We start from the raw sequence: 15,821 nt of genomic DNA, 5'->3' as shown, positions 1-15,821 counted from the left end.
TATTTCGTAGTTCTAGTTTTCCCAGTCTTTCTAATCCAAGTATTAGTGTGCAAATACAAAACTGTATTGACACACAGATGGCTAGATAGATGGTTTTCCAGTACTTCCCTTATTTAGATTGAATGATTACTGTGATTACTAAGTGCTTTAAGCCTCAACTACAAACAAATGTGGAGCATCCAAGCTGACGGATAGCAACACTGTGATCATAATAATGACTTGTCATATAAGCTTTATTTCTATACAGTTGCATGAATAACTTTGACATTTAAAGAATCTGATGCTACTCGTGTAATGCTGTGAAAGCAGTTTTGTAATGTTGTAGTTGGTTTAAAAAACCGACTGGTAGTGTTTCTTGTGAAAAATACTAACACATTCTTAAAGTTCAGTCCCTCTTGCTGGTTGTTCTGGTGGTTGAACAAACATTTTAAAATACTTTTTGAATCTCCAAACTATTATTAGTCAGATTAATTTCTGTAATTTGTCAAATAACTTGTTTAAGACGTGACACTTGCTTTGACTTTGGAGTTGAGTGGAAAGACTTGAGACTTACTTGTGATATGCAAAACAATGACTTGATCCCAGCTCTACTGAAATCCTTTGTCATATGGTATTTCCCTCCATTAGATTATTTTTCATACATACTTACAATAAAAACAAATTTTTACCAAGGCTTTGTGGCTCCTTCAATGTCCCTTTCTGGCAATTGTTTTTAACTATCAGCATTTATTTTCCAAGCACAGCATTAAATTAGCGCCTGAGAGTTGTGAATGGTGACATATTTACACCCAACTATGTTACGGGGGTTTCAGTTTGAGAGCTTAAAATTGAGTAGCAAAGTGTTTAATGTATTAATATTTAACAAGCTTTACATCACGATGGCTTCTGCCAGTCTTATAAACTTATTTCTGCCCCTTATTAACTTAATTATAGAGTCAGCTCAATTTTTATTCTCAGTCAGACTCAAGTTGGGATTCTGGCTGGGCCAATCTAAGCCATCAATATTTTAGTGAAATATTAAAGATTACTTTAAACCTAAATCTGCCAGGGATATGAATATGTTTGGGCTTAGCTTTGTGTTTCTTGAGCGGTGCAATTTTAGAAGCTCACCCAGAGAACTGGACGCTTCCACTGGCACCATTTAGAATTTGTTAGAAACCCAAATTGGCTCAGCTTGGTAGCGCTGCCTCTAAGAGAATGGGTTGAGTGGGGCATTTAGTTGTGGCATAGGTTTGACTGCCAAAGTTGTGAGCTCAGCCTGTGTGCCCTGACAGCCAAGCAGATCATCTGCTCATATTTTTGGCCTCATATGATCTTCATGTCTCCATGTGTGTGGATGCGTGTGTGTGTGTGTGTGTGTGTGTGTGTGTGAGATCTTTTCATCCTTGGTCTGTCTTCTGTCTTTCACACCCTCGATGTGCAGAGCGCGGTGACTCACTTGCATGTGTGTGTAAAATGGGTTTTGGCTCAGCAGTACTTGCAGGGCCTGACTTGTGACATTACCCTGGCCTTCACACTTTTGGCATTTTGAAATGTGTGGATGCTTTGACCATCATCTCGGTGACCAAAACAGCCCGTTTTAGTCCTGTACATCTTGTGCCTAAAATGATGGGTATAAAAAATTTATTATCCAAATAAGAAGAGAATGTAAACAGATCTTTATATATATATTTGTTCATTTATAAGATGAAATACAGAATGGGAAAATATAAAAACATAACTTTACATTAATCTCTGTGTTGTTTTTTTTATTAAAAGGACATTTGTATCTAAAAGTACTGCTTTTTAGGACCAAATTTAAAAGCTTTAAAAAAAAATTGGTTACTCATTCAATATGGTACTAATGAAAAATCTAAATGTCTCAAATTAAAATCCAGTGCAACCAACTGCATTAATAATCACCTAATCAAAAAATAAAGTCCAGCTGTGAATTATTCAATCTCTACATAAACACAGCTGTTCATACTTTAGAAAGGCACAATAAGCCCTCCAACATATCATTTGTTGTGATCTATTCTTTCCACTCAGTCTGTATCGATGTCTGCTGTGCCAGTTCTATAGCTATATATAATCTACTATACTATAGATTATAGCATAATCTATAGAAGGCTATATTGTTAAACATATTTATGGGTTGGAATCCATTAATAGCGCTACCTCTACAGTCTAACTTACCCAGCTTAACAGCTGTAGTGGACACTGATGATAAATCTGTGCTTCTTGTTTGGGCACATCCATGACTCATAAAGCTTGATGGGGTCACCCATCGATATATCGATGAGTTCACCATACTTTTCCACAAATAAGCACATCCTATTATGCCTCTAAATGTAACCTTTCCTGTTCATGGGCCCAAGTAAAAATATTATCCCTCAAATTATAAAATCTTAAAAAGTTCAGAACTTTATTCATAAGCATTAAACTCCATTTAGTTACATCACAACTTTCTACATCGTTTAACTTAACGATCGTAGCAATTTCCTGAATGATGTGTAAAACACATTATAGTGCAAAAGCAGTAGAACTAGGTCAAGGGTCGGCAACCTTCAGCTCAGGAGCCGCAAGTGGCTCTTTGGACCTTTTTATTTTTATTTGTTTTTCAGCTTATTCTTGTAATAATTGCATTTCGACATATTCCACAAAAAAAAAAAAAATACCAGTAATCTTTACCTAGATCTATCTGTTGTTATTAGGCTGGAAAATATATGTAAATATCAATATCCCATATAATAAAATGTAGCACACAGGAAGCACTTACATTGATTACCTCACTGAGAAGTTGAACACAGAGTCAGTAACGCAGCTCTGAAAGTCACACGCTGCTGTGGTTTGTTATTCCTTTCTATTTAAAGCGTACCTGTTCTCAGCTTCCACTATCCGCAGCTCAGGTTCTGTGCTTCCTTCAAATGTGCTGTCAGAACACTCGTCTTGATTTGCAGACAACTTATGTCTAAGTGTGGTTGCAGGTTGCACTGATGATTTCAGTAAAAAGGTGTTGAAGTTGTTGATGTTTTATTTGCAGCAGTATTGATTATGGGTGTTAGGCAAGCGAGCTAAATGTCTGTTTAAACCCGGAGCACTCTCCATGTGAAATGGAGAGGATGTGTGAACTCCTGTCAAACCTAATGTGGCCCATAAGAACATTCTCTGTGTTGTCAGCGATGGCCGTATTGCTAAGCAACAAGTTATAAAAATAAGTGTTCCCTTTAACTAGGCCGCTAGGGGAAGCTGTAAATGTTCTTGCTGTGATGCAGCATCTTGTCAGCTCTGGATGCTGTCCTTGTTAAATGGTAAATTCAGCCTTAGAAACAGTGGATTCCTTTGATACAAAGGTTACGGTTTCTGTTGTCTATTCTATTTTCTCCATAGATGGCATATCAGTTTAGCAAAGCTTTTCAGACAGACTGATCAGTGCAATAATTCATCTTAGGAAAATATAAAACAATGACCTATAAACTTGCTAAGAAGCAAATTTAGATAGAAAATCGGTGATTCCCAGTGTTTTTTTTTGTTTTTTTTCAGTACATATTTAAAATATACCAGTAAATGAATGCAGTGCTGCATTGGTTTAAGAGTTTTAAATGTAGAATTCATAGTTTGCCTCCTATTAGCTAAGAAACATTGCAGGTATACAGTGTTATTTGAAAGTTAATTCAGCAAAATATTTGTTCATTAACTTTATCTTTAACTTTTTTCCTTAGTCATTTTTGATTTAGTAAGAGTTACCTTATCCAAAGCTTAAAATAGTATTTTGGTGGCATGTATTGTCAAGTCTATAAATATTAGGTCAGCGACGACTTTTAAATTTTGCTTTTAATCAACGTCACAATGAATGTAAAATACTCAAACAGATGCAGCTGAAGAGCAGAGTTTATGCTTTCTTCCTGTGGGTTAAACCAAAAAACTTGTCTAAAAATATGAGGAAATAAAGCATGTGTTCATATTCAACATCTTGGTTTTAAGGGCTCAAAAGTAATTTGACTTAAATCAAATAATTCAACATAAAATGATCATTTCTAGAACTTGGTTAAAAATCCTTTGCTGGAAATGAAAGCCTAAAGTCTTGGTCTTATGGAGGTCACTAGATATTGAATTTCCTTCTGCTTAATGCCCTTATAGGCTTTTACTGCTGTGGCTTTTAGTTGTTTGGACTAAGATCAAGTGACTGACTTGCTCTGTAAGCATATTCTACATCTTAGCTTCAATGAACTCCTGGGTTGCTTTGGCTGTGTGTTTCGGGTCATTTTCTGTCTGAGTCCTGAAACTCCGCCCAGTCAATTTGACTTAATTTAGCTGGATTTAAGCAGACAGTACATCTCTGAACACCTCAAGATTCATTCAGCTCCTTCTGTCCAGAGTCATATCGTCAATAAACTAGTGTCCCAGGGCCAATGGCAGCAATGCACATTCAAGCCCACGTCACTGCCTCTGCTATATTTTAGAGGTGTTATAGTTTACTTTGGATCATGAACTGTTCCACTCCTTCCCCCATGCTACTCCTTGCCATCATTTTGGTAGATGTTGACCATAGTTTTATTTGTCCAAAGCATGTTCTGCCATGTCTGTTGTTTTTTTTTAGATGTTTTTCTTTAATAAAGTCCAATCTAGCCCTGATGTTCTTGAGGTTAAAGATTTGCTTGCATTTCTGTATTTACTTTCATTCAGTCTTCTCTTTTTTGTCGATTTAGGTATTGATACACCTACCTTCTGGTTGATCACTTTGTTGACTGTTGTGAGTGGGTCTTCTTTCCAGAATTGTGTTTTATATTAAATACTGTTTTTTCAATCATTACATCAAATGGTCAACATTTAAATTCACTCAGCAAGTTGGAAAAAATTGCTTTTCAAAATAAAGTTTGGAGTGTCCTTGTTTGCCTTAGTTTAGAAGTACCTCTCCTGCTCTTTATACATAAAGAGAGCATCAAAATAAGAAACTTAATGTTGTTCATTTGCATTTGCAGCACCATTGACCACTTGGAAGCAGAGGAGAGGAAATATGCTGATAAAACAATGACAATTAAAAATCATCTACTTAAGCAATCAATTAAGATCCATTAGTAGCAAATATGAATCACGGAGAATACAAGTAGAGAGGCAATGGTGCTCTTTCGCTTTGTATCAAGCTTGAAGCATCCCCCATTAGTAGTAATTGGTGTGTTCCCGATGCCACTTTTACATAATCTTTAAGTTGTGACTGGAAAAAAAAAAAAGAAAAAGAAAAAACTGCTCTCTTTTTCACATGTCTTCAGTATCAGAAGGGAGATGAAAAACAGTTTTAACCTGGCTGTGCTGGGAAAGACAAGCTTGTAGATGTGTAGGCAGGGGGTGAGGGGGTCTGATGGGATTCTAAGTGTTAAAGAGTAATGGGCTGCTGTTGTGATCTGAGGCAGCACGTGTCTCTCTGGCACAAAGTGTATTTCTTACCACTGTTGTTGGTAATCATAATAATAACAGCAAGTCGTTTGCATTGTTTCTCCGCAGCTCTCACTGTCTCAGCTGGCAGCTACTTCACGCTACCCGACCATCAGCCACTCCAGCTCGGCGTTACCGTGGCAACAGTCATTTCCTTCTCTGCTCCATCCTTCCCCATTGGCATCAGCCCACCAGCTGTCACATGTCGTAAGATTTCCACCCCCGTTTCCTGACACACACACACACACACACACACACACACACACACACACACACACACGCAGTCATGGTCTTGTACCGAAACTTCACATACATGCCAAAGGAAACGCACAAGCATTTAACAACGACAAGCATTTACAGGTTTGACATTTCTACACAAAACATGCTAAACGGTTTGAATATCCTCAAGACAATGGAGGGAGTGATTGAGTTCAAGCATACAGAGCCTTGCTGGAGTCTTCACACGCCTTGACATTTTTCATATTTTGTCACATTACACCCGGAAATTCAATGTATTTTATAGGACACTATGTGAGATTTTAGAGTATGTCTCTTGTGTCTTTGTGTTTTGAGAGACTGAAAGTTTTATGCATTATTCGTTGTAAAATAGCTCAAGATTAGATGGACTGTATGAAGAGCATTTGTCATTTCACAGATTTTGACAGAGTTGTGCCACAAATCTCGTGATCTCAAGATTTACTCACTCTTCCTGTTTTCAGCATTCGAGATAAATATTATTAGTTATGTAATCTGTTTTTTTATCTTTATGTAAATGCTACCTTGCTATTTTGTTAGTACAGGGTTTAATAAATCTACATGTTGTCTTGTATCTAGTCCAACTTTAATCTATAAATTCAAGCCAGTTTTGTGACATCGATAGATTTATTTCTCAATGATCTAGGGTAACTTAATGATGCACATTTAAAATGATGTTACAAACTACAATTTCTAACAAGCTCGATGAAATGAAGGGCATACTGTTAATGCACTCAGCTCATATACTGTTGCAAAGCCGAGGAAGTCAGCTGCACTGTGCGGATTTTAATACCTCTGGTGAATAATTTACTGGAATGATGCAGGAGTAACCTGCTCCCCGCTGTTGTGGGTGTTTGCTGCCTAGAATTGGCTAGGACTCATTTTGCCTTTGAAAGCTGCCTTGTCTCTGCTAAATTAGACCATGTTCCCCCACAATGATGCACATATTTGGGAAGTGATGCAGAGCACGTTGGAAACAGTGGTGCAATCTCACAAAGTGAGGAAAGATGAAGTAACCGCACGCACGCCGCACACATTCTAAACTGATTAGTAGAGAAATATATACACTTCTTTAACTTTTCACATTTTTGTACATGTACACAAAATCCACTACTATTTCTAATTTATTCATTATTTCCCAAAAGTGTGCATTTTGGAGTGAAACATGTTGTAATTTACAAGTGTATATAAAAAAACAACTGCTCTCTCACCTATATAGAGACAGAGAGATTTCATCTCAGGCTTGGGTCCTTATTTTACCTGGTCCGAGGATTGTGCTCTTCTGGACTGCGATGACGGATGTTTCTCCAGGTATTTGTTGGCGCTCCGATGACCACGGCCACTACTGTTGCCTCCACCTGCCAGGCTCTTTCTTGCTCTTTCCTGAGCCCTTGGCATTTCTCCAGTTTCTCATTTTTTCTGATGTTTCCATCACTTGAACGACCACATCAATCACAACAGCTGTCCGCTGCTGCTTACCAGTGATCACATGGTTGGCCCGTTGCCATTTTGTCCGTTTGTATCTGAAAGTCCCCAAGGATCTTGGCTCGGTCATTCTCCACCACCTTGGGAGGTGATTCCCACTTTGACCTAGGCATCTCCAGTTCATATTCCACACAGATGTTTCTGTACGTGGCGCCAGCCACTTGGTTATGGTGTTTCATGTTTTCCTTTCCTGCTAGTATCTTACAGCCTTCAACCTACAACCTTCTGTGAGATGTTTACATTTTTCTGGGACTTCTTTGCACAGCCTGCATTTGGTATGTTGGCTGGTGTGGTAGATCTGTGCTTCTGTGCTGTCTTTCAGTCTCTGCCCCTTTGGCAGGATTTGGTCATATCAGTAACTTCAGCTATTTGTCGGTGGTACATCCTAATCAGCTGTTCTTCTTCCCACAATGGTTCTTTCAGCTTCTTCTCTTCCAGTTTTTATTGTTTGCAACATTCACCAAGCTCTTCATCCCTTAGGATCTTCCTGATGTATTCCTGAAACTTGGATATTTCAACTTGGATGATGGCTCTGATAATCACTAGACCTCTATATAAAGGGGGACATTAGTGGACTCAGTGTAAATTAGGAAGGTAAGCATCTCGAGCTGTGAATGTTCAATCTATTATTCTAATATGTAGCCCAACTGCAAACCTACAAAAACATGGCTTGGCAAGGAGAGTATTAATTATAGAAGAATTAAATTAAGCAGAAAAAGGCAGCTCTGGATCTTTTCACAGATCCTCTATTCACTTTGAATAAGTGGAAAACATGGTTTCGGGATAATTATTAACAGCTTCTTTCACAAAACTAGCCTTTATGGAAGAGTAGCGAGAAGAAAACCGCTGTTCGAAGAAATCCAGCATCATCGCATGGAAAATGTAGAAAATCTTTCAGATTTATTCCCTGATTTGACATATTTTGAGAGTCATTGCTGAGGTTTCAGAAACACTAACATTCCTCATATTAAGGCTGCAAAGCTGCATGGAGCTGAAGGCATTAAGTGTTGACATGAGTGAAGCAAATAGATGCTGATCCTTATATGCAACTGGATCAGTTGTTTGTCTTGTAAAGGAGGACAAATGTGTGCATAGATAAAGGGCTAAAACAGACAGTTTGGGACTAAACAAAGGGAAGGGAATAAATCTGCTGGTAAAATATGTTTAACACAACATTTTTGTACAAAACTTATTTTGCTATCTATCCAGCTGTAGTGTCTTAACTAATGTTAAAAAATACTATCTTTAACAACAACAAAAAACAGATATAATCTTGGTAGATAAAAGTTGGACTAGAAATTTAAGCTAGATAAGGTATTCTGGCAGTCCTCCTCACAGCACGACTTGGTCTTTGTGAGCCAAATTCAATTGTATTTCTTTTTTGCAATATTGTGTTCCTGATTATTCTCTTATCTTCAGCAAGACTCATTCGCAGTTCCTGGATTATTCAGGCAATATGATTCAGAGCCTAAGCTGTATGGATTTCAAGCATAATAGATGGGAGAAACATAATAAAACAGCTGCTGTCTAGTTAGAAAACCCATTTCAAGTTGTACCGCCACACAACAACACCGCCTTTACAGTCTAAAGTGAATAGAAAGTGGAAAAAAAACCAAAAAAAAAACCCATCATTTCTCATTGCAAGAAATGTTTTGTATCTATTAGATAAATTGCTAATATAATATTTTGCTTTCTGTAAATTTCCTTGGACTGCTACTGTTATACCCCAGTCATGCTACTATAAAATGCTAATTAAAAGAAATAGATGAATGAATGGAAGTCGACACACCCAATGCCTTTCTCCTGTGAGACACCATACTTGGCCAAAAAAACATTTTGTTTAATTTTACTTGTTCATTTCAAGCTGATTTTGTGTTTAGAGTGAGAATTTTGGTTTCTACATTAGGGGCAACTCAAAAGCTAGCAGTTAATAAAGTTAAAGAATATCTGACCCTTACGTCACTGCCTGGAAATAGTTCTCATTTATAATGCCCAAGGTGGTTTCTTTTAGTAAATTACAGTTCAGAATTTACTGTTTAAACCTCCATTTGTCCTTGTAACCATAAAACTTGAGCACACCTGCCCATGAAAATCACTCATCTAGGTGTTATCACATTGCAACAGCTTAATGTCAGCGAGTTCAAAGGTGCCAATTCTTTGGACCATTTAACATTTTTAAAGCTACTGTCTCATCCCATGCTAACCTCAGAGTTTAAGACGCTGGCTGTTCAATCACATGTTGTACACTCGTGTGCTTTATGCATATACAACAACATGGTATTGGCCAATATTATTACTGACATGTTTGATGGAAAGTCAAATAATATTCAACTCTGTCTTCAGATAGGCAAGCTAAACTGTGTGTGAGAAGCCAGAAAGGAAACATAGACTAGAAAATGTCTTCATTAGCTCTCTATAGATAATTGTTGGTGTGGTCCAACTTCCAGCTGTGTATCTGTGACAGTGAAGGAGGGATTAATGTTTTCACTAAAAACCACATTATTCCTTTTGTCTGTGAGCTCGCCTCTCACGATGAGCTAAAAATCTATACAGGCTATACATCTACAGACGTAATTAATAACTTATTATTTCTTAATTTGTTTCACAAACACACACATATGGGATGTATTTTGGATAGTAATCCATAAATGTTCAATACTATTAAGTCATATTAAGAACTGAAGCTGTTGTTTTCCTGTACCAACATAATGGCAACAATGCAAGAACTTCTTTCCAAATCATTAACTGTCTTTAATATCTTATCAGCTGCTATGAATTGTATATAAAGTCAATTTAAAACCAAAGCAAACCCACAATTCTGACACCTTTATACAAAAACATTGCTTGCATAAATTACATTTAATAATATTTACGTAATTAAAAACTAGCGTTCAGAAGGGAAATACTTCAGTTTTTTTTTTAGTGTGACTTCCTTAAGTGGAGCATAAAATATATTGCCACTTATTATGCACAAGATTATAAAAGAAAAACATAAACCTTGATCATTTTAAGTCAGTCCTACATGTTACCTCAGAACCTATTAAATTCATATTTATTACAGTTTCAGTGTATCTATTGTCTCTGGCAACAAGTAGGTTCGAGGTCAAAGGCTTGGGAGAAATGGACAAAATATACAATGGGCTGTTTTACAGCATTTGTAATCATGAATATAAAGAAAAAAACATTCTGTTTCATATGGAATAATCCATCTAAATAGTCTGTCTCATTTATGATGGGTGTTTTTGCCAGGGCACCTGCTGTATGTTAAAGCCTCATTAAGATGTCACTGTGAAACTGAGCGAGAGGCGATCAGAAAATGGTGGAGACAAATATGAATTCTTCCTATGCAGTCTCTACTACAATAGAGTGTGTGTATAAAAATTACATAGTCCTGCTGCTGTTATAAAATCATGCTCTGAAACTTACAGTGCTTTGGAAAAGCCTCGGTGTGTTTTAGGTAAATGTTTTTGTGATAGATTAGTACAAATTCTGTAAAGTGAAAGGAAAATAATTCATTTTTTTTTGTTTTTTTTGTTTTAACAAACAAAACTGTGGCATGTATATGTATTCATCTGCACTAAATCTGTACTGAAATGTTTGACTATTCTTTTTTGGAGGTCACTCTAATTGGATGGTGACTGTTTGTAATGATCGATTGCCAAATCTTGCCACAGACACTCTATCCACATCTGAACTTTGACTGGGCCATTCTAACATGAACATCCTTTGATCTAAACTCTTCCATTGTAGCTCTGGTTGTATGGTTTAGGCTTGATGTGCTTGCTGACCAGTAGAGGTCTTTTCTACCTCCACTGGTCTTTTGTATCCAGCGTATTGATCTTCACCCACCTTCACACTAATGGTAACCAGTTTCCCTTTTCCTGTTGAAGGAAAAGATGGACACAGCATGATGCTACCTATACCTAGTTGTTTTACATGTAGATGAAAAGCAAACTTTAAGTCTCATTTGACCATATCACATTTTTTATTTTTTCAGCAAACTATAATCAGGAATTATCGCGGTTTTCTTTTAATATAGTCTTCAATATATTATTGCAAAAATGTGAAAAAGTATTAGTTTATTTCCACTTAGCAATTCAAACCTTTGTTTGTACTATCACGTCATTTTTTTAAAAATATATACTAGTTTGATTTGTTAATTTGAAGAAATGTGAGAACGTTCTAGGGTTATGAATACTTCTGCACCGGACTCCACCTTGGTCTATGATGCTTTAATGAAACGTCTTTGAGTTTCTGAAAAAATATTTGACACAAATCCAGAATCACTAAACTAGAATTTCGGAAACGTAGAAGAAACATGCAAACATTCATCTGAAGCACATGGATCTCGGCTGTTGTAGTTCAAAGTGATGTGCTGCAAGTGAAACTGGAATGTGACCTATAACTTGTAGGACGCAGTGAGTGAGTATGATGAAACTGCTTCCTTCACTTCTGACATCATCTGGTTTCCTCCAAGTTTCTTTTTTAATAGAGATAAAATGTCAGACCACATTTTTTTTATTGTTGCGTTTTATGTGTTTCTTTCCAAAGACAAAAAAATAATTAAATGCAGCTATTTAAAGTTTTTGTAATTAGAGAGGCGCCAAGATATCAGGCTAACATTGGAATCAAACAATAATTCTTGATCGACTGAATTTTATGTTTTCCCAGTTATGAAATGCATATTAAAAAAACACAATCGATAAACAGATAAACTAACAGAATGTAAAATAATGGGGTTTTTTTATTTCAAAATCAGATTTTGGTGCATAAATAGGGATGAGCTTTTAATTTATTCATGTTCTAACTTATTGGATTTAAAATCACTACATCAAAGTAAGTAGTAGTACACCATGTGTCCTTAGAATAAGAACATCAGAGTCAGATAAAATCAAACTTTATAGAAAACTAGGAAAACCTTATTGCTGCATCTCCATTTGTTTATTCTAGATGAGTAATTAGAATCAGAGCAAACATTGACAAGGACCAAGTAAACCCAGACCAGGGTAAGCTCCTTACCTCCTCCTGTGACACGTGGCTGCTGTGTGTAAAAGATATATATTTCCACTGTAAGCTCAGGGTTGGAGCAGTCGGAGCATTAGGCAATTTCCAGAATCAGTTTTGACAAATCCACTGCAAGCTTTTTACTTATTGCCTCATTCTTTTAATCCAGGCCTTCATAACCCAATTTTACTTTCCATGGATCCAGTTGTCAGCTGTGTTTAGCAAAGTCAGTCCTTGTCCTGGTTTTTATTTCTCTTTGCTCATGATTGTACTGTACTGAGTCATTTCTTTATGATTCATGTGTCTTTGCCTACACTTTTGTGTGATCGGCTTGTAATTGGACAGTAGAATTTGCTTTATGCCATTCTGAGTGATGAGTGTGAAAGTGAACTTAATTAATGGGGAACAGTCTGACTTATCAGTGCGGATAAACAGAGCTGGTTCCCTGTTTTCTGCCTTGCTGCAGCAGTTTTGCTGCATCAATCCTATTTATTGCATTATTTATAGATTGGTCCTTGTGTCTTTTTGTAGGCCTGCTCGGCTGTCAGCACCATCACCCACCTGGAGATGGACCTTCAGCGGGAAGGCGGCAAAATGACCTCCAAGGACGAAGAAGGAGATCATCTTCAAGAACTGCCCTTCACCCCCATCCATGCTCCTGTCATTACTCTGGGAGCGAATGTGCCGAGGTGAGGTGTTCACGTTGTGTGTCCCTGATTGTAGTGGGATTTAATGCCACTTAAATCCTCTAGGACAGTTCGACTGATGGTGTCGTCACCTGCTTAAAATTCATTAAGAAATAGTAAAATATTCCAAATGAGCATCATGGAATGACACTAAAAATCTGTGCACGATAAATGCCAAATGACCAAGGACAAAAACAATGTTCTGTCATCTTCACATATCCTGGATTTTCTCTTACTTGGTTCTTGTTTTTGTTTTGAGAGTTTTCCGTTTTTAAAGGACACATCTACTTCTTCCCAGTCATCCGTGTTTGTTCATGTTTGGTCTCAAGAGATTTTCTGAGTTTTCCCATCTGACATCTGACTATTGGTGAGGGAAATCAGTTCGACTTAACTTTCAGTTGATTAATAGATAAATAAATACATTGACAAATAAGTAAATGAATAGGATTGATTTAACATCAACTTATTAAAAATCTATTTTAATAAGTTTCCGTCAAATCAATGCTACTGCAATAACAGATTATTGAATAACTCCTCCCACATCTTTATCACAGACGCCAATAAATGAGGTCAGTGTTGTACAATAATGTGGGGAGCCTCCACCCATCAGACCACAGAAAATCTAAATCTTAAATAACCTTTTTAGCGGGTACTCAAATGTGAAGAATCACGTTCATTGTCATCTCCCAAACTCAGTGGAAGTGAAACATTGTTCTCTACAATCCAAGACAAACTGCTCGTCCAAAACTAAATAAAAGTAGTCTCTTGATATTGTTCACCTAATTACAACTAATGCTTTTTTTTTTTTTTTGCCTCCTAATAAATATTTTGTTCTGCTTGGGTTACAATGCATCTTTTTTTTCCTCTTGGTTTTAATCTTTGCTGTAGTTTCTGGAGTTCATCCATGTGAATCTTGTAGTTTCAGCTTCACACAGAAACATATTCGTTTTTTAAAAATATGTTTCTAAATTTACACTTACATATTCCATCCCCCCCCACAACACATGCATGGGTGAATACTTACAACAATCGTTTTTCTATGCTTGTTCAGTTAGTTTCCTGAAAGAGAAAGTACACTTTGCAAATAATGAGCACAGACACAGAGAAACAAAGCCTTGCATTGGTGAGCAGCATCTGTAAATAAGCAGCTGGCACTGAAACAATTTCCCAATCCCGGCATTTTGGATCCAGACACCATGTTGTTCAGTTCAGCGAGCTGAAACATCGTTGCCTCTTCACTCAGAGCCAGAACATCTTTTTGACTGTTTCCAGTCTGAAATGACCCACTTTTTGGGGAGGAACAATAAAGTCAAAAGAAGTTTAATCCAAGTTGCTCTGCATATCAGATGGAGCCCCTTTTTGAAAAAAAGATGACGGCCTGAATATTAATCCAGAGTGACTAAATTAAGAGAGAAGTTTTAAGAAATGGGAAAGTGACATAAAGCATGAAATTGATGCAGCTGTGGAGAAAAACACAATTGACTCCCCTTGTCACTGCTGTCACCCTGATTAGTTTGATCAAGGCTTCTTTCTTTGGACATTTTTAATTACTGTCTCAGCTATTTACCAAATGGACTCCGACCGTGTTAGTGCTATGGCATTATTGCTCATTTCTTATGCCTGCACTTTAGCCAGCCATCTGTGTGCTGCATTTATCACAGCCATGGCATTCCGAGTCAGTGTTAAAAGTATAAGTTATGAATGTTACCATAGTTCTGCTGAAACAGGTGGCCACTATGATTAGAGATAACTGGCAATTATGCTTGAAAATCCTGAGGGAGAGCTTTGGCACCCACCCATTCCCCCCTTTTTTCCCTCCCCTATAACTATTATCCTGGAGCTGCTGTTTGATGGATATTGCTGACATCCGTATGCTGTCTAATCATCGTTTCATCACATTTATGTTTAGTGCAGACGGATATTGCAACTCAAGTTCGGTTAAACAGGGCGAAGTGACAAAGTTGACGTTATCGCTCAAACGATAAACATCTCAAATTAGAAAGGAGGCGAGATAAAATGATGAAAGGTCTGAATTGATAAGCAGGTGTTGTATTTTACCCATCTCTCGTCATTTTTCCTGTCTCATTTGAAGTAAATCACCTTAATGAGGCCTGTGCAGCAGGGAATCAACACATTACCTCCTGTTGTTTGTCAAGCGTCAGGAACACATTTGAAGACGTCTGTGTGCCGTGCTCCAACAGATCTGACATTTTGCTTTGATGATTTTTTTTTCTCCAGCTCCTGCTCAGTCAGCTCCAGGAGCTCTCTGGCACACCTTTTCTCCGCCGGCTTTCCTGAAATCCTTGACTGCAGCGGGCAGGTGGCAGAAGTCCTGGACCCGACTGAACCTATGCCCTTCGATCCTCAGCGGGAGGAGGCTGACCTTTTACAGGGAAACCTGCTGGTGTTTGAGTTTCTGGCATTTACCAGGTGAGGTCTGCAGTGCTGTGACACATACAGCAGCACAGATGATGCTGACTCTCAGCAGCATCCTGTGTCCTCCTGCACAGTGCATCAATACACACAGTATTCTCTCCATATGTAGCGTACGGATCGAGATAGGTTAGAAACTTCCATTTTGTCACATTAGAAAAGCAACAAACTTGACTGTAATTTAGGATTGTATGTAATTTACCAACGCACACACGCACGCACACACACACACGCACACACACACACACACGCACACACACACACGCACACACACACACACACACACACAAAAAACAAAACAATTGTGAAGTGAAAGAAAAAACGACAAATGTTCACTTTTAAAGTCAGGGCATAAAAGATTACTAAAGATATGCTTTTTACATATTTGTTAAAATTATTATGTCGTGACAGTAGAAGATGAGACTGATGATGTGTGAAAAGATTGAGCTCCTCCACCTCCGCCCAGTGTTACTATTAATATCTGAAGAAATGTGCCACTCCTGGTCAGCCAATCAGAACCCAGAGGAGCATCTTGGTTTGATTCAT

The 15,821-nt window shown here is 37.5% G+C and overlaps 1 protein-coding gene across 7 annotated transcripts in view; it reads left to right on the top strand.

The window, feature by feature from the left end:
- Nucleotides 1–15,821, top strand: part of nphp4 (nephronophthisis 4) — a 186,277-nt gene that overhangs the window by 98,481 nt on the left and 71,975 nt on the right. For 6 of the 7 annotated variants that reach the window (XM_016681299.1, XM_007571219.2, XM_016681298.1 and 3 more), the window contains 3 exons: nt 5,482–5,619; nt 12,688–12,845; nt 15,081–15,272. In XM_016681299.1, the coding sequence (XP_016536785.1) occupies nt 5,482–5,619; nt 12,688–12,845; nt 15,081–15,272 (488 nt within the window). The remainder of the gene's footprint in view (nt 1–5,481; nt 5,620–12,687; nt 12,846–15,080; nt 15,273–15,821) is intronic. The other variant, XM_016681301.1, reaches the window with a different exon arrangement.

The sequence above is a fragment of the Poecilia formosa genome, unplaced genomic scaffold, assembly GCF_000485575.1.
Source record: "Poecilia formosa unplaced genomic scaffold, Poecilia_formosa-5.1.2 Scaffold276, whole genome shotgun sequence".
NCBI lineage: Eukaryota > Metazoa > Chordata > Actinopteri > Cyprinodontiformes > Poeciliidae > Poecilia > Poecilia formosa.
Note: the sequence above shows the minus strand (reverse complement) of the source record. Positions and strands in the feature narration are given on the sequence as shown.